The sequence below is a fragment of the Hyperolius riggenbachi genome, chromosome 9 (genome assembly GCF_040937935.1).
Source record: "Hyperolius riggenbachi isolate aHypRig1 chromosome 9, aHypRig1.pri, whole genome shotgun sequence".
Taxonomy (NCBI): Eukaryota; Metazoa; Chordata; class Amphibia; order Anura; family Hyperoliidae; genus Hyperolius; species Hyperolius riggenbachi.
Window position 1 is genome coordinate 212631106 of NC_090654.1, and position 23101 is coordinate 212654206.

At 43.2% G+C, this 23101-nt stretch overlaps 1 protein-coding gene across 1 annotated transcript; it reads right to left on the reverse strand.

Moving 5' to 3' along the window:
• Nucleotides 1-2341: 2341 nt before the first annotated feature.
• LOC137532937 (2-epi-5-epi-valiolone synthase-like) lies at nucleotides 2342-22681 on the reverse strand. Its single transcript, XM_068253969.1, has 5 exons — nucleotides 22399-22681; nucleotides 14909-15536; nucleotides 10996-11229; nucleotides 9078-9330; nucleotides 2342-5207 (listed from the first exon to the last, which is right to left on the reverse strand). The coding sequence occupies exons 1-5, from the start codon at nucleotides 22590-22592 to the stop codon at nucleotides 5134-5136; spliced, it is 1383 nt and encodes a 460-aa protein (XP_068110070.1). The 5' UTR covers nucleotides 22593-22681; the 3' UTR covers nucleotides 2342-5133.
• Between the last annotated feature and the right edge of the window lie 420 nt (nucleotides 22682-23101).

Consider the following 23101-nt stretch of genomic DNA (forward strand, 5'->3'; position numbering starts at 1 on the left):
CATGGCGACATGGAGGGGGAATAGTAATTAACACATCCCGGAGTTTATTTGTAGCCGAAGTTTTTATATGGACTACACCAGACGCTTTTTTGTAGCCGAAGTTTATATGGGCTACACCAGACGCCTTTTCTGTAGCCGAAGTTTATATGGGCTACACCAGGCGCCTTTTTTGTAGCCGAAGTTTATATGGGCTACACCAGGCGCCTTTTTTGTAGCCGAAGTTTATATGGGCTACACCAGGCGCCTTTTTTGTAGCCGAAGTTTATATGGGCTACACCAGGCACCTTTTTTGTAGCCAAAATTGGTATATATGGGCTCCACCAGGCTCCCTTTTTTACAGGCGCCCTTTTCATATAAACCCAAGGATTGAACTTCAGTCCTGTCAGTAGCTGATACCCCCTTTCCTATGAGAAATCTTTATCTTTCCTCAAACGGATCATCGGGAGGGGTGGGGGGATGTGGGGGGGGGGATCTGTATGGCTGATATTGTGATGAAACCCCTCCCGCAGTGTGATATCATGACCATGGTCCTGCCAGTTTGCTGTCTGTGAACCTTGTTGCATTGTGGGAAAATATGGCTTTTTCCAACTGCCAAGCAAATAAATATCTCCCTCTGTGCATAGAACTCTCAGTAACTAACATTCCATACAGATCACCTGGCAGAACTAAAGATGTCGCCATTTTTTAACAGTTCAAAATGTAAATTAGGAGAGGGAAAGCTTTTACAATAGGCAAACACTGACTAAATAATTTATAAATGAATTTTGTAAAAAATAAGCAAGTTTATTCATTAAGTTATTTTTATTACAGTTCCTCTTCCATTGGGACGGTCCCCCCCCCCCCCCCCTCCTCACCTCGGGCTCTCCCCTCTGCGCTCCCCTCCAGCCTCTATGTAAGCGTCAGCAGCAGCGGCGGCAGCTATAATTACCTCCATCCACCACGGAGGTTGCCAATCTGCAAGGGCTTCACATTACTTCCTGTTAGTGAAAGTAATGTGAAGCCCTTGCAGATCGCCGACCTCCGGTGGTGAATGGAGGTAATTATAGTTTCTGCCGCCTCCGCTGCTAACACTTACATAGATGCAGGAGGGGGAGCGCAGAGGGGAGAGCCTGACGTGCTACCAAGCTCTCCCTCATGCTGCGACCCCTCCTGCCCCCCTAAAACGGCCATGAGCGGGCCCCAGGGTGGGGGGTGCTCAAATTCTTGCAGGGGGGCCCGGTTACTTCTAGTTACGCCCCTCATAACTAGCTAATCTCATGCGTACATAAGAATACCGCAAAGTGTGTAATAAACTTAAGTAGGGAGACATCTGGTGGCCAGATAGTAAAATTACACATGTATACATTACAATAAAAAAAACATACAATATCCCATTAATTCACCCTTTACCGCCCCTCCCATAGTTAACAAAATAAAACACTTTTAAAAAAAAATTAAAAAGTGACATTTGAAAAAATATATATAAATAGTTACCTTAGGGACCAGGGGAGGACTGGGACCTTTTGTCCTGGGGGGACAACACAAACTAGAGGCCCGTTTCACGGCATCCCCAGCCCAAAGCCATATCTTTCTTGTGTGCAAATCTTCAAATTGTGATGACTAATGACTAACAGCCCCAGACACACACACACACACACACACACACACACACACACACACACACACACACACACACTATGTACCTGATGCCTAACCCCATTTCTCTGCACAATCTACCTGTCTGTGTCTGATGCCTAACCTTAAAGGAGTAATCAGGCTTTTTTTTTTTTAATGAAAATAAGTGCTACTTACCCAGGGCTCATCCAGCCCCAAGCTCCCAGCATGTCCCTTGCCGCAGCTCTGCAGTCAGCTGTTCGCTGCCGCTGCCTCCCAGCCCCTGGCGATGACATCAGGCCGACTGCGCCTGTGCGAGCGGCGCTGTCAATCATCGCCACATGGACCAGAGCGTACTGTGCATGCAGAACTGCGCCTGCGCAGTACACTCCGGTCCACGTGGCGGTGATTGATAGTGCTGCTCGCACAGGCGCAGTACAGGCCGACATTCAGTTTGGGCTGGTGCCATCGCCGGGGACTGGGAGGCAGCGGCAGCGAATGGCTGACTACAGAGCTGCGGCGAGGGACATGCTGGGAGCGTGGGGCTGGAGGAAGCCCCGGGTAAGTAGCACTTATTTCATTAAAAATGCCTGATAACTCCTTTAAACAACCCCCCCCCCCACACACACACACACACACACAAACCTACCTACCTGGTGATGCCTAACCCCACTCCTGCCCACCCACCATACAAACTGCTTGTCTGACACCTACCCACCTCCCCCCCCCCCCCCAACTACCTGTTTGACAGTGCCTAACTGCCTGCCTCCCCCCTCCCCTGCCGCCAATCACACCACAAGAAAAAAAAAACGTTCCCCCTAGGGCCAGGGTCAGAATGGGGATGATCATCACACAAAAAAAAAACTCAGAGGGCACTAGCCTGGGCAGAGAATTGAATTTGACAGCAGTAGCAGGTAGTCAGCAAAGTGTGAGTAACTCAGTGACAAGAAGGGAGAAGAATTACAGAAACAAAATTTATAAAAAACACCTTTTCCTCTGGCAACCTGGACCCGACCTCCTCTATCCTCCTGTCTCCTCAGTCCTACACCTCCTCCTCCTCCACAGCAGCAAGCAGCTATAGGTGGCATCTCCGACTCCCAGCCCCCAGAGTGTCCGACTCCTCCAGCCAGCCAGCCACTCGTAGCCGCAGCTCCAGGCCCCCAGCCCCCCCAGCACAGAAAGCTGAAGAGTGAGACAGCTCACTCCGACGACACCTCAGGCACAGCAGCACAGGGGAGGACTGTGTCCGACTCCTCCAGCCAGCCACTCGTAGCCACAGCTCCAGGCCCCCAGCCCCCCCAGCACAGAAAGCTGAAGAGTGAGACAGCTCACTCCGATGACACCGCAGGCACAGCAGCACGTTGCGGGCGGCAATGGCTCCAGGCGGGGGGCGGAGTCAAGCAGGGTCAACCCACCGGGCCGGAGAGGACCTAAGCTATTTGTGTCCTTGTGCCGCTCACATCCACCGCAGGCGCAGCCACGCACAAGGGCCAGGGCCGGATTTGTACTCTTTACAGCCCTAGGCCACTGTCACCAGCCGCCCCCCTTCAGTATAGGTAGTGAGATGACACCTCCCCCCTTCCCTCTAGTATAGGTAGCCAGATGACTCCTTTCCCTTTCCCTACAGTACAGGAAGCCAGATGACTCCTCCCACCTTTCCCTCCATTATAGGTAGCCAGATGACTCCCTTAATGCCTCCCCCCCCCCTTCAGTATAGGTAGCCAGCTCGCCTTCACACCGCAGCAGCCCTTTGTATAACTCAGTCTCCAATGCTGCCCAAGTCCATAGCCACTGGCCACAATGCAAACGTGCACATAGAGCAAGGTCGCTGCTGCACAGACAGCTAGCAGCACAGTACCGAAGTCAGGCTCTTGCCTGATCTCCTTATATTGCAGCATTTGCAAGCTTGCAAACGCTGCACCAGTTTAGCCTGCTGCTTTGGTGCCCTTCCTCCTGTGGTGCCCTAGGCCATGGCCTAGGTGGCCTTTGCTGAAATCCGGCCCTGACAAGGGCACACCACGGCCGGCCGCCTCAGCCCCTTCTCTGATTGGATACTTCAACTTGCCGGGAAATATCGCGCGAGGTTGCGATCCCCACTGCGAACCTGTCACCTGTGGTATGTCTGCGGCCGCTGCGTATAGCAGCGGCTGGCCCTAATTATTTAAGATTCGGGCGGCCCGGGGGGCAATTGCCCCCCGTCCCCTGGGCCAGTCCTCCCCTGTTAGGGACTCAACTTTTTTAATATGTATATCATTAGGGTATATTACTCTTATTTTTGCAAATATGGGCTTTTCATTAGTAACGGATGCAAAACGCAAAAAAACACACTTTTATTTCCAAATAAAATATTTGCGCCATACATTGTACTAGAAACATATTTTAAATGTTGTAATGACCTGGACAAATGCGCAAATAAAATGTGTGGATTATATTCACAGTAGCATCTTTTATTTTAAAATGATAATGGTCAAAAACTGAGAAAAATTTTTTTTCCATTTTTTTCTTATTATTCCTGTTAAATGCATTTAGAATAAAATAATTCTTAGCAAAATGTTATTGACGAATGAAAGGGAAGAGAGCTAAAATGTAAAAATTGCTCTGGTCCATAAGGAGAAAAGGGCAAAACCCCCTTAGTGGTGAAGTGGTTAGATAGGTGAATAATATGTACAATTACAGTTCTCTTATTTCTTTGAACCTTAAATCAAGAGATGCTTGGAGATGCCTTAGTACATCAGGAGATGCTTGGAGATGGCTTAGTAGAGAACTTGCCTATCTCATTCATGCATTGTCATTTATGAAATGACTTTGGTAAGCTACTGTCTAATTGGGTTCCTAGCCTCACTGCTCTTTGCACACGTTTATGCATTGCTATGCAGAATTGCATAAGGTAGCTCCAGGTAAAAGCTTGCTGGCATGTTGATGTATTGCCCATTATGCATTAATCTGAGGTTCCAGAGTCCAAATGACTGCTTCCACAAACAGCTTGTTCTGCTCGCATACATGAAAAAAATGACGTGCAGAAAAAAGGGCGCCGGGTTTGCCAGTAGTAAAATCTTGCAAAAATTAGTGATATTCTACTACTAAATTTCCATAGTAGAATATCGGTATTAAGTACCAATATTTTACTGTCGCTAAACCTAATCCAACTCTCACACAGAATCCTCCGCTAGCCCTAATATCCCCCCCCCCCTGTTGGAGCCTAACCCTAAGACCACCCTGGTTGTACCTAAGCTCAACCCACCCACCTTAACTTAACCCCTCCTCTTCCGCAAAGCTGTGATATGCAGCTTTAAATGTCAATTTGGGTGCCCGATTAGCAGCAAGAGGGGACATTTTTTTTCTGCATAGGCTTGCGGGTAAAAAAATGACATGCAGATACCTATACTGCACATTGTATACGCACAGAGCACCCTTTTTTCCGGCTCTAGTTCTGCTCACCCTGTGACTATGATAAAAGATGGAAAGTCTTCTGAAAATCATCCCAACACATCCCTGTTTTAAAAACTGTTAATAGAAGACAGATCCTTGGCAGTTCTGCTACTAGGTTGAGCATTCTTCACGCCATATTGCAAAAGCTCTTTGAACTGTTTCTTCACTCACTTCATTGAAGATTTCTGAAAAAGAAAAGGTCAGATGCTTAGACTAGATGCCCACAACCCTGAGCATTATGGTTCATATTGCAATAACACTCAAATCATCACCGACTAAAGAGTTGAATCAAATGTTAATTCTCTCCTAACGTTTTTCTTTGGTAACTAGTGGTGAGATATCTGCACCAAAGTTTTCCATCCGTCTGAAACCACCATTTTTAAAGCATTTTGCCTCAACAGACATTTTACTTATTTTATATTAACACTTTGGAATTCGTGAGACCCTCCTGCTGCAGCGTAAATAATATATAAAGCGGAATAAGACAGCTTGATTGTATTTATCTGAGGCCTCTTCAAGCCCCCCATAATCTTGAAGGTCCCTCGTTGTCCTCCCAGTCCCCTTTGTTGAACCCCTGTCTGGCCCGGTAAAGTATGTGGCTCAGCTGAGTACTGGGCATGCGCTGCCATTTCGCTCTCCTTACTGATTCGGCACCCATTTTTGCAACTATACATGCACAGAATGCTCCCAGCAAAGTCAGGCCATGCGCAGTAGGTATGGTTGCCTGGCAGCAAGAAGCCAAATCATGTTGCGGTCGTGCTCAGATGTGATTACATGTGACAGAAAACTCTAAACTGCCTGTGCTGAGTGCTAGCAAGAACCCGTCTGGAGCCGGGGTGCAGCTGACAGGCAGCGAATGCACCACCCACAGCTGCCTGTGTGAAGCAATAAATAGGTAGTCCACCATTTTGTCCGGAAAATCCAAGAACACATTATACTGCTTTGTCATGCACTGCACACTACTGAAATTTCCCCTGAAGTGATGGAGAAGTCATTTAGCATAGTGACTAGGATAGCTCATCTTAAAAGCCAAAAACTTTGTGGAAAACTGGGCCATTGAAGGCTATTAGTTTCCTTCACTCAATAATCTGGTTTCCCGAATAACAATAGAAAAATAAGCTTCTAATGGTGCCCATAAATGGTACAATTTTTTCATTTTTTGTTTGAGTAGATCATTTTTTGGGGTTACTCCATTAGATCAAATATAAAGATTTTTCCAACATGTTCAATCGGATTTTTATTGAAAAAACAAGAGAATTAATTATTTTTTCTTGATCGGAAAAAAAAGATTATTTTAAACTTTCATTCAATTGTTTTGGTCAATTAAACAAGAAAATTGAACATTGTTATTGTATCATGTATGGGCACCTTTTTAGATAGCAAGAATAAGGTCTGCAATATAAGTACTGTTTGTAGTTTTCTTGACATATTGGGAAAATGAAGCTGTGCCTTTGCTTGGTACACTGTAGAGGGTATGTTTGAGAGAATACCATTTAAACATCATTGGTGTTTAATGCTTTCGTATTGCATTTTTGCTGTATGATGATAGAGAAGCTTGTTCCTGTCTTATCTATGCCACCCGGCCGACACAACTCGTTACTGACCTAAGGAAGCAGTGCCAACCTGCAAAACACGTAATCATTGAGCAATTAATATATTGTACGATTGGCTCATTCTTATGGTGGCTACTAATGATCCAATCTTTTTCATCCAATCTTACAATTTCTAAGTAATATAAGGGAATTGCCTACATTAGCCATTCAATATATTCAATCAGTTTACCCTTATACTACATAGATTTGGTAAAATTGGATAAAACTATTGGATCATTAGTGGCCACCTTTAAGAGAGGTAGGCCAACCTATCACTCTCAATTTTAATATTTTGGGTGAGTTCTCCCAGTAGCTTTTGTAATTTACATCTTAGCCTTAAGGTTGTATTTTTTTGTTTCTCCCCTGTTTGAGAGTCTGACTGTAAGTATTCCCAACATTTAGGAACATAATCATCTAGAGGTCAACCACCAGGGGTGGAAACCCCAACTCGAGTGGAAGTGGGAATCTTACCCATTGAAAGTGGTTGCCATCTGTTGCAAGTGCAACCCACAAAACATCCTATGCGTATTTTTAACAGTTTGCACTATTGGCTCCAGTCATGTTATGGAGAACCCGAATCATCATTTTTTTAATGAATGGATCACTAGGAATCTAAAAGCCCTGTACTTTAAAAAGCACTATGAAGTAGAGTATTTACTTCTTAAAACCGAAAATAATAGCTGTTTATCACTTCCACATGTTCAAGAAGTGGAACAGTAATACATCTCTTCAGGACAATGGGTGGACCCATGCTTGGACATATGAAAGAGGTAATCTGCAGTTGTTGTATATGAACCGTTTCCAGACCAAAAGTCTCAAGCCCTTTAAGGACCAGAGAATTCTTGGTCCGAAAACAGGGCTCACTGACGTCACGCTGCACGTACCTGCCGCTACCGACAATCGCACCATTCTCTCGCTCAGCAGCCCCCTTTGATCTGCTGTCCCAGGTGTTGTTGTCTGTGAAACTAAGTTTGCTTTGTATTCCTGGGGTAGCAGGGTACTGCTAATTAGCAGCCATCTCAAGGGGAAAACAATAGCAGACAATCTCGGATGTGATTGTCTGTGTCTGTGTACAGGCAAACTGCTACCTGTAACCAAAATGCAATCTTTTGATGTATAGAGTTTTACCTGGGGAAATGGGAGGTTAGGGGAGTCTTTTCATGTATGTGCTATAATACAGTTTTCATACATGGAAGTTAGATCTCTGGAAATTGAATTATGTCTGAGATTTAATTAAAACTAGTTCCTCCCCTCCCCAAGGAAGTTGCAGCCTCCAGGCGTATCTCACAGTATAAAACAGCAGCTAGGATAACCACAACTTGTAGTTCTTGGAGATAGCACACGGTTAGAACTAACCTGGTTCCTGACCAGAACGTGCGTACTCCCGCAACAACGCCCAGATCGATACGCTGGTACGTTTATATCCCATTTTTATTTTATGCAAATATCCTTGTGTGTATCTTTGTAAACTCTTAATTTTGTAACTTTTTATTTTGTTTTTTGTAATCTTTTGTATATATTCTGTTCTGCATTGTTCCACTTTTTTCCCTGGAATATTAAATTATTATTTAATAAGCTTGACTTCTGCTGTACTAAACTAACACTCATAGCCTAGAAGAGACTGCAGTGTAACTGTGCATAAATCCATGCCTAATTGTATGCTTGAGCAACACTACCATATGAAATTGTAATTGCATTGTGTGTATGGGGCACTTCTGCGCTCGACAGCCGAGTGGAAAGTCTAACAGTATCGTTCGGAATGACTGTTAGTGGTTTTGCTTCACTACAGTGTAAGATTGCAACTGTGCGTGTGTGTGCGTGGCGTTCCCGTATTCGGCCTAAAGCGCAAAGCTGACCCGAATATGAAAACGCGGATTGCGTGCTGAGCACCCTACAGCCGAGTGGACGCGTCTAGCAAACTGCTAGTGGTGGCAGTAAGGAGCTTTTGAGGGGTCACAGCCTTGTTTGTAGCTCAAATAAGGCTGCTCCCCGCTTGATCTGGTCAAACCCGCAGTCGGGAACCGTATAGGCAGGCGTGCCGCGGGCCGGTTCCTGACACCTGTAATCAATGTAAGCCAATGAGATTGGCTCACAGTGATCACGTGGCTCTGTCATATCGACAGCAGGGTTAGTGAACTGCAGTAGCAGGAGAACGTGTGATCAGTGATATCGGTGGGAGCGTGCGTCACGGTAATTGAAATCTACACTCTGGCAAGGATAAGAGGCCCTAAACAGGGCATAGATTTCAATTACCGCGGTCTGGAAGCGGTTTTAAGATGGTAATACCACACAACTTTATGTATCAGTGTTTTATGATTTACTTTATGGCATTATGGTTTGCTATATGTTTTATGAGATGCTTTGTTTAGTTATATGTAAAGCTGTGTTATTTATTGTTAGGTAATATAGTTATCTTAGCTATAATTTATGATGAATTCTACTGCCTCTTATACTATTACGTACCTGCATTTCCCAGGCCAGTGGGGAGCGGCAGTCGCAGTTTGCCACCACAATGCTTAAATCTCTCTGCCATGGCTTTCTTTATAAGCTGGAAGGAGCAATCACTGTGCCAGACTGGGAGTTCCAGATTCCACATACACAGAATTATCCGATTCTTCTCCTCCTCTGTGATCAGGCCCATTTCATGTGAAAGGTACGTCATGAACGCCATGTCTATATTTACTGCTTCTCCATGCATGAGAGCTGGCAGCACTTTCTGCAGGATAAAACACCAAGATGTAATATATGATTATAAAAGCTATTCCAACTTCCTTGCTTCACTTCCTTGCTACATCACTGTGGGTAGCGCAATAACTAGCAATGTGTTGGCAGCATCAACAGAATTACCTAAGCTGCAGTATAGCAAAACAACCACAAGATGTCACTGTCTGTAAAATGATGCAATGATCTCTATGGCATTGTGATTTCCTGTATTCACTCTGTGTTCTTCTCTGTTCTAAGTAAGTTGCATTACCTGATGGTGGTGTATGATTTATCTCTGCATGTTCAGTAAAGAGTTGTAACTTGTTATGCTGGGTGTCTATCTGGGTGCACACACCACTCTACTCCATCACGATGAACAATAGGTTTTAGCCAAAACAGGGTTCACAGATCACCCTCAACTAAATGATCTACTTGGACTGTGGAGTGGTCACGTGGTACACTACCCAATACATACATAGACATATAACTATGGTAGGGATTAGATTGTGAGCTCCTCCGAGGGACAGTTAGTGACAAGACAATATATACTCTGTACAACGCTGCGGAAGATGTTGGCGTTATATACATACTAAATAATAACAATATTAATTAAAATCTACCCTCATGTACCTGACACTGTCAAAACTTGAAGTACACAATAAGGGCTCTGGGTTTCCTGGAAAGTTCTATACAGGAGTACGACTATACTGTAGATACAATTGTTTTTTATCTCAACAATGTATATTCACTTCAGGTGTGACATGGAACGGAAGTTCTGTGAGGCACTTAAAGTGGATCCGAGATAAACTTTTACTTATTGCATAATTATGTTCCTTTCATATAGTTTATAGGGCATTCCTTAAGCCAAATACTCTTTTTTTTGTTTTAATACTCTAATTCCCTATAAACTAAACAAGCCTTGCCCACAGCTTCTCCAGAGAACCTTGGCACTCTGAGCCTTAGTAGCAAGGGCTCATGGGAGCTCAGTCTGGGCAGGAGGAGGAGGAGGTTACTAGCCAGAGATTTCAGAGGCAGAGGGAAGGAGGGAGGAGGAGAGTGAAGTTTTCACAGGCTGAGGGCTGGAGATACAGATCAGCTTGCCTGTGTGTAATGTGACAAATAGAACATGGGCACTCTCATTGTATCACAGGAATAAATAATCATAAACTGTTGAAGCTGTTTGCAGCTAGATTTGCTGGGTAAATTATCTAAACTTTAGATAAGATATATAGACAAGTTACTTGTTATAGTTAGTTTTTCATCTTGGATCCGCTTTAAAGGACAGCTCTAGTGAGAAGAATATGGAGGATGCCATTTTTATTTCCTTTTAAACACTACCAGTTGCCTGGCAGTTCTGCTGATCGATTTGGCTGCAGTAGTGTCTGAGTAACACCAGAAATAAGCATGCAGCTAATTTTGTCAGATCTGACAATAATCTCAGAAACACCTGATCTGCTGCATGCTTGTTCAGGGTCCATGGCTAAAAGTATTAGATGCAGAGGATCAGCAGGATAGCCAAGTAACTAGTATTGCTTAAACTTGCTTCGGTTGTCCTTTAAGCACCTGCACTGATTGCAGTATAAGAAGCCATCCCAAACTCTATGGCTAATTGGAATCAAACAATGGCTGAAACTGGTTTTTCAGAAGGACTGAATATTATTGTTTTGAATGTGTGTACCATTTCTAGTTCTGGGCTTAGGATGTGTCCAAAGTCTACCAATCGGTCCAAGTCATCTTCCCACAGATTTGGTGCAAGCTCCTCAAGCATGGTTTGGATTGCCAACCTCATGGTCATTATGGCAGCATCATTGCAGCAGGCATAGCTGTGTCTTGATTGGAACTTTGTGTCTAACAAGTATTTTCCATGATGCTCCAACAGTTCAAACAGCCCCTTGTGCTTCATTAGAGCCATCTGAAAATGTATAATAATACAGACTTAAGATAATAGCGAGAGATTGTTGATAACAAATTAATATTTAACTCCAATTAAAGCTACAAATATACTAAAGCTTGTCTGCAGGCATCACTGTTTCATAGTCCTGTGTGACAACTCAGTGTCTGAGCTTGTTTTTATCTGTGTATACATAACTTGATCAACTGGTATGAAAAAAAAATCACTTGGATAGGATGGCATGGTGCTGTCAGAGCTGGATTTCTGGAAAGGCCACAAAGGCCGGGCCTTGGGCGGCTGCAGAACTAGAGCAGGGCACCTGGACATGAAAGAGCGCTTCTACATATGAATGAGGAAGCTGAAAATGGGGAGAAACACATGGAAAAAGGAAACTGATGCTCAAGGGAACTGTTCATTAAAGAGAACTTGTAACAAAAAAAACGCCCCCTGGGGGGTCCTCACCTCGGCAGGGCGAAGCCTCAGAGTCCCAATGAGGCTTCTCCATCTGCTGTAGCTGCAGGCAATCCAGAGCTGGCTCTCCCGAAGTGTCCCGCAATCCGGGCTCGACAAGCCTGAGAAGGCTAATATATTTACCTTCCCTGGCTCCAGTGGGGGTGATGTTGAGGCACTCAGCATGGAGATAGGTGGAAATAACCGATCTCTGTCGGGTCCGCTCTACTACGCAGGTGCAGGAGACTTGCGCCTGTGCAGTAGAGCAGCCCGATCAGCTATTTCCGCCTATCTCCAAGCGGAGAGCTGATACTGCGCCTGTGCTGGAGCCAGGAAGGTAAATATGTACATCCTCGCCATTCCGTGAGCTTTTTCGCTGCCGCTGTGGGACACAGGAGGAAGGGGGAAGCCTCGATAGGAACCTGGAGGCTTCCCCCACCCGAGGTGAGTACCTCCCAGAGGAACTTTTTCTCATTACAAGTTTTCTTTAAAGAAAGGAGCTGCTGTACGTGGATCATACACACGGAAGTGGGGGCTAAATATGGAATGGGAGGGGCGCTGCTGCACAACATACTTGGCCTAGGTAGAAAAAGTATAAATCCGGCCTTGACTGCTATATGCACTTAAACTAATATTCATGATTGTACAGCTCTGAGAATAATGCTGTCTGGTTATAAAAAGTCGGTAAAAGAGGTGTATCTGGAACTACTGAAGATCAGATCACACAGGGCTCCAGGAGTCAAAGGAAGATGGCAGGTTCACTCATCTTATTGGAACCTCACTAGTAAAGAGGACAAAAATATATAAAACTAGGTGAGAAAAATTGTAACCTCAGTTGGTTCTGGAAGAGCATGTATCTAAAAAGGGTGCAGTGGTAATCTGAGTGCCTGATAAAGCGGCTAGTGAAATATGGATACAATTACTGATATTTTACTATTGGGCAGTGGTAATTGCGATAAACCTAACCCTATTCTCACACATGCCCTCCCTCTCACTGATGCCTAACCCTAACCAACCCCTCCCACTTCCAAAAAACACCAATATCAAAACTGAACCTTATTCTCACACTAACCCTCCCTCTACAGATGTCTGACACTAACTTACCCCCGGTTGCAATTTCCGCCAATATCAGTGCCGCCTTTGCAGCTAAATACTCCCTCTCCTTTGCTATTTATTGTCTTTATTCTCTGCCTTTTCCCCTCTGCACAAAACGCAATCTAACTTTACGAGTGCACACGTTTTGCTGATTATAAGGACGCTAATTTTTTTTTATGTAAGTGGGAACAAGGCCTTGCTGGGGTGCAGGGCCAGCCTTAGGTTTCACAACACCCTGAGTGAAACTAAACTTTGGTGCCCTCCCTCACGATTATGACTCTCACACTGGGTCATTGACCTCCCTGGCGGTAATCCCAAGCTACGCTCGGGGTAGCTGCCAGGAGCTCAATGCAGAGTGTAGCGCGCAGTGGGTGTTTTTACTCACCTCCTGGGGGATCCAGATGTCGGTAGCTGTTCTCCTTCCTGTCCTCGGAGGCTCTGAATCACTCTGGTGAGATCGCCATCAGTGATCTCTCTACAGAGTTACAGTGCCACCCAGAGGACATAGGGAAAATTGCAGCGCTGGAGCCCAGGGAGGTGAGTGAGAGCAGGGGCTGCTGCTGGCTTTCTGGTGGCATGGTTTTTTCCTGATTTTAGGGTCTGAAACATGCTGAAAAGACCCTCAAATCTTGGAAATAATAATAATGAATGAAAAATGAGCTATAGGGATATTCACTAAATAGCTGTAACATTGTCATGTTTAGGAATCCCACAGCAATTTTGCTGTTGCTTCCGCCAGTTGTTTGGCAGAATAAGGGGCAGAATAAATGAAGACAGTGTGGCAACAGTAACTTTCCCCTCAGATCCTCCTCTCTGCTTGTCTGTTGGAATGGTTCTTCATCTGGTGCAGAATCTTTATCCTCTCCCCTTGCTTCCCTGTTGTGCTGGGGAGAGATTCACAGACTACACACAGGCAAATGCCTGTGGGGGCAAAACTTTACAGGGTTTGGGGCAATGCTTCACTGAGTCTGGAGTGGACCTTCACAGCGTTTTGGGGATGGAACTGTGTGACCCTCCCCAGTGCCCCATTCCAGAGGAATATAGGTGCACCCTGAGCAACTGCTCAGGGCAAAAGGCCAGCCCTGCTGCTGTGGCACACTACTTAAGTGTTGCACAATAACACAACATCCGGTGAGAGGCTGTGTGACAATGGATGAGCACCCCTTGCTTCCACTTCCATTAACCTCCTTGGCGGTCTGATTCTTTCCAGATTTTAGGGTCTAAAAGCGGTGCAATTTTTTTTCCACTCTTTCAGACCCTAAAACCTGAAAAAAATCATTCTGGCAGGGAGATCTGCAGCAAAAAAAAAAAGTACCTTCCTGGGCTCCTGTGCTGCAGTTTTCTCTTTGCCCACAAGATGGCGCTAATATACATATAAATGAACTTCTCTATATTTCTCTAATATAGAGAAGTTCGTTTTCAATATTAGCCCCGCCCCCGATGACGTCACGCTGCCACCACCGCTCTGCTGCTGCCACCACGGCTGCGCTGCTCCAACTGGCTGCTGGGTCCCCGGAAGAATAGGGGATCCCGGCGGCCAGGGAAAGACCCCACACTGCCGGGGAGAGAGGCTGGAGTCCCGCTGCGCAGCGAGATCGCGCGCGGGACTCCAAAACTACAGGTAAAGCTCTGCAATGCCTACCCCGACCTGAGCTCGGGATCACCGCTAACAGCTTCTTTTTTCTACCCCGAGCTCAGGTCGGGAAAACCGGCAAGGAGGTTAAGGCTACGTTCACAGTTGCGTTCCTTGGAAACTCAATGTAATGGTAAACTTGTGCCGCACATTTTCAACATGTTGCTTATCATACAGTCAATGAAACATATGCTTCACTGTCACTGTTAACATGCGCATTTTGCGGCAATGCACTGAATGTAGTGTGTTGGGATGCCTTACATTGTTAAACTGACTGTGAATGTTGCATAGGTGATGCATTGCATAGGTGATGCATCCCAATGTGGCTGTTAAACCGTACCACAACGTACTTAGCCTTAGAGTTTTCCTTAATTTGCCTGGACTTTTATTTTCAGGGTATGTTCTGAACTGACAGCAGTACTTAAATTCATGACTGTACATTTTAATACATGCATATCATGAGTAAGTAAAGACAAAAACAGAAACCCTACTATATTTTTTATTTATCTTCCAAGAAATTACCTTTAGAATTTCTCCAAGGCCATTGGAAATCTGGCGTCGTGGAATAGTCTGAATAAAAGACCTGTCCAGGAACGTGGCCACAGGTGGAGTGTAGCTTCCTAATTTGTTTTTACAGTTGGAGAAGTTGACTCCATTTTTTGCACCTACGCTGGCATCCACATAGGACAAAAGAGTGGTAGGTACACGGATGTATGGGGTACGGCGCCTGTAGAGCGAGGCTGCCAGGCCCACTGTGTCCAAACATACTCCTCCTCCAATGGCTATGATTGGCTCAGTCCGTCTATCAAGGCCAAACCTGTGGACTTCCTCCAGAATGTGCAGAACTAGGTCCATTGATTTTGTTTCTTCTGTGGTATCCAGGGCGAGGATCTTGTAAATTACATTATGGGCTTCAAAATACTTTCTGACTTTGAACCCGTATAATTTCTCAACAGTTTTGTCCATTACAACGAAGCGTTTTTGTATTTTCTTCTGGCAAGTCTCTAATTCTTGTGGGTCAGACAAGTGACCATAGAGAAAAGTCATGTTACTGGGGTCTAGAAGATTTTGACATTCTATGACTTTGTAGCAGAAGTAAATTGGGGTCCTCACGGTCCAGGAAATGCCAGACTCTGTGAATTGTTCAGCTCTGTTCAAAGAGAAATGTTGTTAGTAATAATAATGGTAATGTAATAATAATTACTCCAACTAAAGTTCATGTGTAATTTTGGATGCAGTGGAAATCAGTTAGACCTCTTTTAGATGGATGGCTGAACTGCTCGCTTGTTGGGCATTCAGCATCCCGTCTGCCACCCACAAGTGCCATTCGAGTCCAATTAAAATGCAGCCGAATAACAGTATTTGTAACACTATGCATATAATCGGTTGACAAGCTATGGCATTACCCGACAGTAGACAATTGTGACATGGGCTGCGGGTGGGCTCAGATTTGACTCCATTGGTTGAGGAGGCTGTGGAAGAAGCTTGGCATCAGCTAATCATGGAGCTTTTACACAAAGATAAGCAAGCTCTGTGCCTCAAAGCAGTTAATCTGGGCGTTAAAGGTGCCAAGGTAATTTGGGTGTGGCATGGGTGCTAATGTAAATAACCACAATTACAGTAAATACATTTTAATTTGCCCCGGTAAAACAGTGGGCGCCTGGGCTGCCCACTATTTAAACCTACTATACTTATAGTGGGCCCAAAGCAGTGCCCAAGCTACCTATTTGTAGCCACAGTTTACCAGGAATCAGTTTGGAGAGGGTCAGTTAGGGTTATAGGTTAGAGGGTTGTTAAATGTTAGGCATAGATTGGGGGGTCTGTTAGGACCATAGGTTTGAGGAATTGGTTAGAGTTAGGCATTTGTTGGGGGAGGCAGTTATTGTTAGCCATCTATAGAGGGAGAGTTCAAGTAAGAATAAGGTCAGGTTAGGGGATAGTAAAATATTAGTACAATTATTGATACTTTAGTATCATAATTACATACAAAATAAAAGCAGAATGTCAGTCATTTTACCGATATTCTACTAGCAGTTATTTATGGCACCCAAATTAACGCAACGCCCTTCATGTACACCTGTGCCTATCCAAGGATAGGAAAACATTCGCCCCTTGACTGAGGTTTGTTCTTGATTTAACGGCAAAAATACAGAAGTACTATGAGCCTTTTAAAAATCACACATTTCCCAACCATGTTTCCTTCCTTGGCACTAGAACAAAAAGGGCATAGAAGGCTTTAGGACATGAAGCTAACGCTGAACATTAATTTACATAGAGCAGGGGTGTTAATGAGCAACAGCTCATGTATGTGATAATAATAATAATAATGTAATACTCTATATGTCATTCATACACATATGCATATACTTTAGGTGAGACTTGCACATCTGTGTTACTATCTATAGTGATGAAATGATTTTTCTTTTCCTATGTATACAATGATTTTTCTCTTGTATTGACTTCTTTTAGCAAAACTAAATCTATGGGAAAAAGTTAGATACTTATCTATGGAAAGGGAAGGCTCTGGATCCGATAAAGCCTTTCCTTTCCCCTCCAGTGTCCTGGTTCCAGCACTGTCCCACGTTCAAATTTGCAACCTGAACTGAAAGTCGTTGGAAGGCTTTTAGAGCACTCATGTCCCCAAATGCTCCTGAAGACGGGCGGCTCCATATATGCGCAGTACAGAGCCGCCCGTTTTCGGGAGCATTTGGGGACACGAGTGCTCTAAAAGCCTTCCAACGACCCTCAGAGGTGGCAGAATCGAATGGGGGACAGTGCTGGACCCAGAACAACGGAGGGGACAGGGTAGGCTTTATAGGATCCAGAGCCTTCTCTTTATGTAGGTAAGTTTCTGGCCATTTTTCCTAACTCCAGTTTTCCTTAAATGTTTAGCTTGATTAAAGAACATGTGCAATCAGGTTGTCACACAGGAGACTCAGTCAGGATGACCAAATCATCCCTTTAAATACTGACACACCTACATTATGCTGGTTCTGTACTCTTACACATGATCAATTCCTAAACTACATCTACCTAGCCTCAAGACCTCTATCATTCATAAGTTTCAGCAGTTCAAGGGATGAGTTGACAACACTGTGCTCAGTCACCACAACTAGTAGCTGTGACTAGATGTCAGTACGTTTAAAGGAACACTATCAATTAAAACTACTTTTTTATAATGCTGTATGTGAGGGCACACATTACCACAAGTACTAGGAGCAATTTCTTTCTTTACACAGCTCTGCCTCTCTACTGTAATATTCTCCATCAGTCTTAGATACAAAAACCATCGGGCTCTGAAAGACAGATCATGTTCCTGCAAAGGGGGGTTGCTATCAACTCCTTAGTGTATTGTTTAGTGATCACATTGCTGAAAGAATCTAATTCAGATGGTGGTAAGGGTTTAAGATTAGAGCAATGTGTGTTTATTGTCTTCACTACTATGACGGTTCAGAAAGGCATTATCAGGATTTTTATCAACATGTCTCTCCCTCCCAGCATAGACAGAGCAGCCTAGGAAGTAGATGCAGCCAGGAGTGTAACATCACAAACAGCCAGTCAGGAGGAGTGTATATATATCTCCCTGACTGCTAGTTATCTTACAGCAATATAGCTACCTGTTACCTCTTCAGATCAGCCTTCTCCACAGGCTCTCCTGCATGCTGTGACACAGTGAAGTATATTTGTGAGATGTGTGAGGGATGAAGGATGATTTTTCAAGCAGGGAGAGAGGGAGAGAGAACTGGGTGAAAAAATAAAGTGCCCCTAGCACTAGTGGTAATGCGTACCCTAATATAGAGTAAAAAAGTACTTTAATTGATAGTATTCCTTTAATGGGACGGTAATTACTAGCTAGTACTGACAACTAGTTGCAACAACCAGCTGCTCTTATCAGTATTTTGTTGCTGGGACTAGCTTCTAGAAACTCAGTCATCCTAGTGCTACCTACATAAAGATCTGATGCCTGAAAAGTGGTTTTAGATTGATCCTAACTGAGAAGCACATATGAATCAAGGGGAGGTAGTGGGAAGATATGTGAGCGGCACCTTCCGTTAATGCTTCAGCAGGGAACATTATGCTTTAGAGATAAAAAAATAACTAGGGAAATCACTGCAAGAAAGGCCAATGAGGGGACAGCTGTACAAACTCTAAACACTGTAGCTTAAGTGTGGCTTGTAAAAGAATTGGGTATCTTAAAAATGTATAATACCATATAACATTTATAAGAATCTGAATTTCCACTGCTTTCTTTTTTTTTTTGGACCATGATAAGGCACTGGGGCTCATATGCAATTAACTTTTTTCTCCTGAGTTTTCTCCTAAGTGATGTTTTCAAATTTGTCAATAAAATGCCTTTTAAATAACCATCAAGCAAGAAAATACTTAAAGAGACACTGAAGCGAAAAAAAAATTATGATATAGTGAATTGGTTGTGTACTATGAATAATTACTAGAAGATGAGCAGCAAAGAAAATATTCTCATACTTTTATTTTCAGGTATATAGTGTTTTTTCTAACATTGCATCATTCTATAATATGTGCAGATTACACAACACTCAGCATTCAAAATGAGTCTTTCAGAGCAGTCTGTGAAGTAATGACCTCTCCTCTGACAGAGAAAAAGTAAACAGTTCACTTACAGTTGAGATAATAAAAGTCAGATAACAGCCCTCTCCACGACTAACTTAGTCGGAGAGCTTAATGGCTTGTTTGCATAGAGATAACAACTGGAGTTTCTTAACTCTTCCTGTACTGGAAACAATTAGACTGATGTATCTGATCTTAATGTTTTATTTCTTAGCTGTACTACACATACAAATAATAATATCATAATTTTTTTTTTGCTTCAGTGTCTCTTTAAAATAGTTTTTATAGTACCTTTTCACATAATTGTTGGTACTTTTTCAATTGCAAAGTGCTGAAAAGTTATTCTAAATAGAGGATGAAAAATGATCTCCTAGAAGAAAACGCAAGTGAAAACATGAATTGCATATGGCCCTGGGTGTCATGTACAGAGGAGTCCTAATCATCTACCTGAACATGTTAGTTGATAAAGTTAGTACATTTCAAATGTGACATGTCGGTAAAAACAAGCTAAAGGTTTTCCTGACTGGCAATTGTGAGTAGGGAGAGAATTTATTTTCAAAAAGCCAGCCCATATACAATACACTTTTTCTCCTAAGTTTCCTCCTGGGTGATATTTTCACACCTTGCCAATATAATGCCTTTTAAGCCACCAGAAATCAAGAAAGTACACAAAACGATTTTAACTGTGTTTTTTAACCAACTTTTTTTTAATACCTTTTCAATTGCAAAGTGATGAAAATTATTATAAACAGAAGATGAAAAATTATCTCCTAGGAGAAAACTCAGGAGAAAAAGTAAATTGCATATGGGCCACTGAGTCTGACAATAGCTAAATACTTAAAAACAAAGGGCCATATGCAATATATTTTTCTCCCGAGTTTTCTCCTATGTAATATTTTCACAACTCGTCATAAAAGGCCCTTTATACCACCAGCAAGCAAGAAAATACTCAAAATAATTTTGATAGTACTTTTTCACCAACTTTTGGGTACTTTTTGTAATTGCAAAATGCTTAAAGGTAATTTTAAATAGAATATGAAAATTATCTCCTAGGAGAAAACTCCCAGTGGGGCAGTGCAATTCGTGTCTTCTCCTGAGTTTTCTCCTAGGCGATATTTTTACACATTGTCATAAAATGCCAAAAAGTGTGAAAATACTTAAAATAATTTGAGTAGTACTTTTTCATCACCTCTTAGGTACTTTTTCAATTGTAAAATGTTTAAAAGTTATTGTGAAGAAAATATGAAAATGATCTCCTAAAAGATAATTTAGGAGAAAAAAATAAATTGCATATGGGCCAGTTTTGGGTTAATAAATCTCCCTGGTACCCGTTTCAGAGTGGAGAGTGAGTTGCTTACAAATGCAGGTTTCATAGGTACCGTATTTACTCGCATATAAGCCGACCCCCCAACATTTACCTCAGAAACTAGGGGAAAATGATTGACTCGCATATAGGCCGAGGGTAGGGGATGCAGCGGCTCCTGAGGCTTCCCCTCCCACCAGCAATAACCCCCATATGAAATGCATCAAAAATCACCCCTATATTGAACAGATTGCACCATTTAACCAGTAATCATTACAACAAATAACAGAACATTTGTAAAGAGCCTTTCTCACATAGGATCCAAAGTGCATAAGCTTGTCTCAGAAAGGTAGTCAACAAATAAGAGTGCAGCACAAAGTGGAAGCAAAAATGTGCATATATGCATGACAGTTACCTACAAAGTGCCAGTGCTGCAAGCCAAGTTAAATCAGCTAACACCAGCAGTGGAAGGGTTGCATCCAGGGTGTAGGGAACATATTACTGTGCATATTACTCATAAAGCGCCAGTGCTGCAAGCTAAGCTAAATCAGCTAACACCAGCTGTGTACCAGCTGTGTACACCAGCAGTGAAAGGGTTACATCCAAGGGGTAGTCAACATAGTACTGTGCAGCAACAAGAGGAAGCAAAATGTGCATATATGCATATTATCCACAAAGTCCCAGTGCTGCAAGCCAAGCTGAATCAGAGAACAGCAGTGAAAGGGTTACACTGGAGATGCGAAGAGATGCAGGCTAGTGTAAACATTCCTGGCCAGTGCAAAAGGCAGAAGTGATAAATGAAGAGAGGGGAGGAGGTGTCGTCTTACCCAGCAGAGTAGCCTGTTATCTGCGCAGTGTCCCTGTATATCTTCTACAGGCAGACAGTTGGGAGAGAGAACTCAGCGCTGAACAGGTAGAGGCAGAAACACAGATCTCGGATGCCTTCTGCCATTTCAAATGACGCGCTGGAGGAGCTGTGCCTGTCAGATCTCTTATTGGCTGGCTGTATGAGCAGGCAGGGTAAATAGCCAATGGGTTCACAAGCTGCAGACACAGCAGAAAGCACGAGATCATTGTGCACGGAGAAGCGCTCCTGCTGTGATCTGGCCATCCATCTCTCCTGCTCTGCTCTCCCCCCAGGCATGTGACGGCTACTGGTCTTCTCTATGCAGGCTTCCCATCGCTCCCGCAGTTCTCTCCCCGCAGGCATCCGATGTGAATCAGGTCAGATCAAGTTGGTGTCTCGCATATAGGCCGAGGGGGTAACTTTTCAGCATGTTTTTTGTGCTGAAAAATTCGGCCTATATGCGAGTATATACGGTATCTGCTATTTTGGCTTAGTATAGGATAATAACAAATGAAATCACTCATAAAAAATGTTAATGCTCTCTAGGACTCCACCATGAACATTTCTGTACTTGAGTTCTATGCTCCTTTCTCTGGCAGTCACCTTCACGTGACTATAGTCCTTTGAAGACTGCAGATCAGCAGCAACCCAGAACTGGGGTATGCAGCTTATTCAAACTATAACACTAAAAATATGTCAGCTCCACAACGTGATTTGATTGGTGTATTACAAAAAGAAATGTTCAGTGACATACAATATACTCAGTCAGAACAAATATCCAATCAAGGGATCAAATGAAATGGGAACTTTTCTGCAGAGGAATGAGAGTTTCTAGTGAGCAAAGGAGGCCATACCCCATATACTTTTTCCTTTACATCATTATCAGTCCACCATACATTTTTCAATGCACACAGAATTTTCCACTGCGGGTAATAGATTGAAAAATAAGGACATTTCGATCCGAATTTTGGTTGAATTGGGCATGGCCACCTTTAGTGTACTTAGTGCTGTGCTACATTTTAAATTAGTAACTCAACCTCAAAATGTCCAACTTTCATGCAAGTATTTTGTATTTGAAATTTGACTATGAAATATACCACTAAGACTATTGTATTGTGTGATTGGATGGAGAGACAGCTTTCTGGAGGACCTTGCCAGCTTCAACTAATATTGGAAACCAGTACAATATTCACATTCGGCATCAATAAAATTGTTGGGAAATGGCCTTTAGATCCAACAAAGCAGGGGCCTTGTATTGGAGGCATAACTACTTACATTTTAGCCTCGGAAATAACAACCTGGTCCTCCTCTTCCCAGGTTTTTGGAATGTCATGACCACTTTCAACCCTGCACCAGGTGTTCTTCACCTGCACAAGTTGGTATTCCTTTAGCTTGCTCCTGCCTCCTGCAGCCTCCAATTTAGTGCCACCTCGGATTGGAGTAAATTTGAAGAATTCACTAGCTGACATCTTGGCTGAATCAAGTTGATCAGGCTTTCAAAAGAGACTTTGAAAGTTCTGCAAGTTTCTGCAGAGTTTGCCTCATCTTATAGTGGATTTGGAAGGGTGAGGTCATCAGCCAGACATTCACCTGCTTGCAGTTTATACAATCTGTGTTGTATAATTTTCAGAGGGTGTGAAACACAGAGTTTAATCAAAGCGACAGGTTGTGTAAGGGATTTAAGCTGCATCATTCAATTTATTCACAAATCAGAATAAGTTACTGATCTAAGACACATACCTATTGTGGTTAACCTCATTTCACGAACTCTGTGACACATATACATTTGCTTGAAGTACTCTATAATTGTGTAATAAATGCTTTTCCAAAAAATGTTTTCAGATTTTAATTGACTAGGTACTTATTCTGGTTTGTTTACATATGATGTATCATTTTTGTTTTATTTCAAAACAATATGCATATTTATATACTGTATATACACAAAAAGCTGCAGTACACAACTGAAAAAAAGTATAGA

What these genes read in the sequence shown, in the direction of transcription:
- LOC137532937 (XM_068253969.1), bottom strand. Translation starts at nt 22,592, where the DNA reads ATGTCAGCTAGTGAATTCTTCAAATTTACTCCAATCCGAGGTGGCACT. An exon ending in GTTATTTCCGAGGCTAAAAT is followed by an intron (nt 15,537 to 22,398) that starts GTAAGTAGTTAT and finishes CTCTTTGAACAG; the next exon opens with AGCTGAACAATTCACAGAGT. An exon ending in GCCTTGGAGAAATTCTAAAG is followed by an intron (nt 11,230 to 14,908) that starts GTAATTTCTTGG and finishes ATACATTTTCAG; the next exon opens with ATGGCTCTAATGAAGCACAA.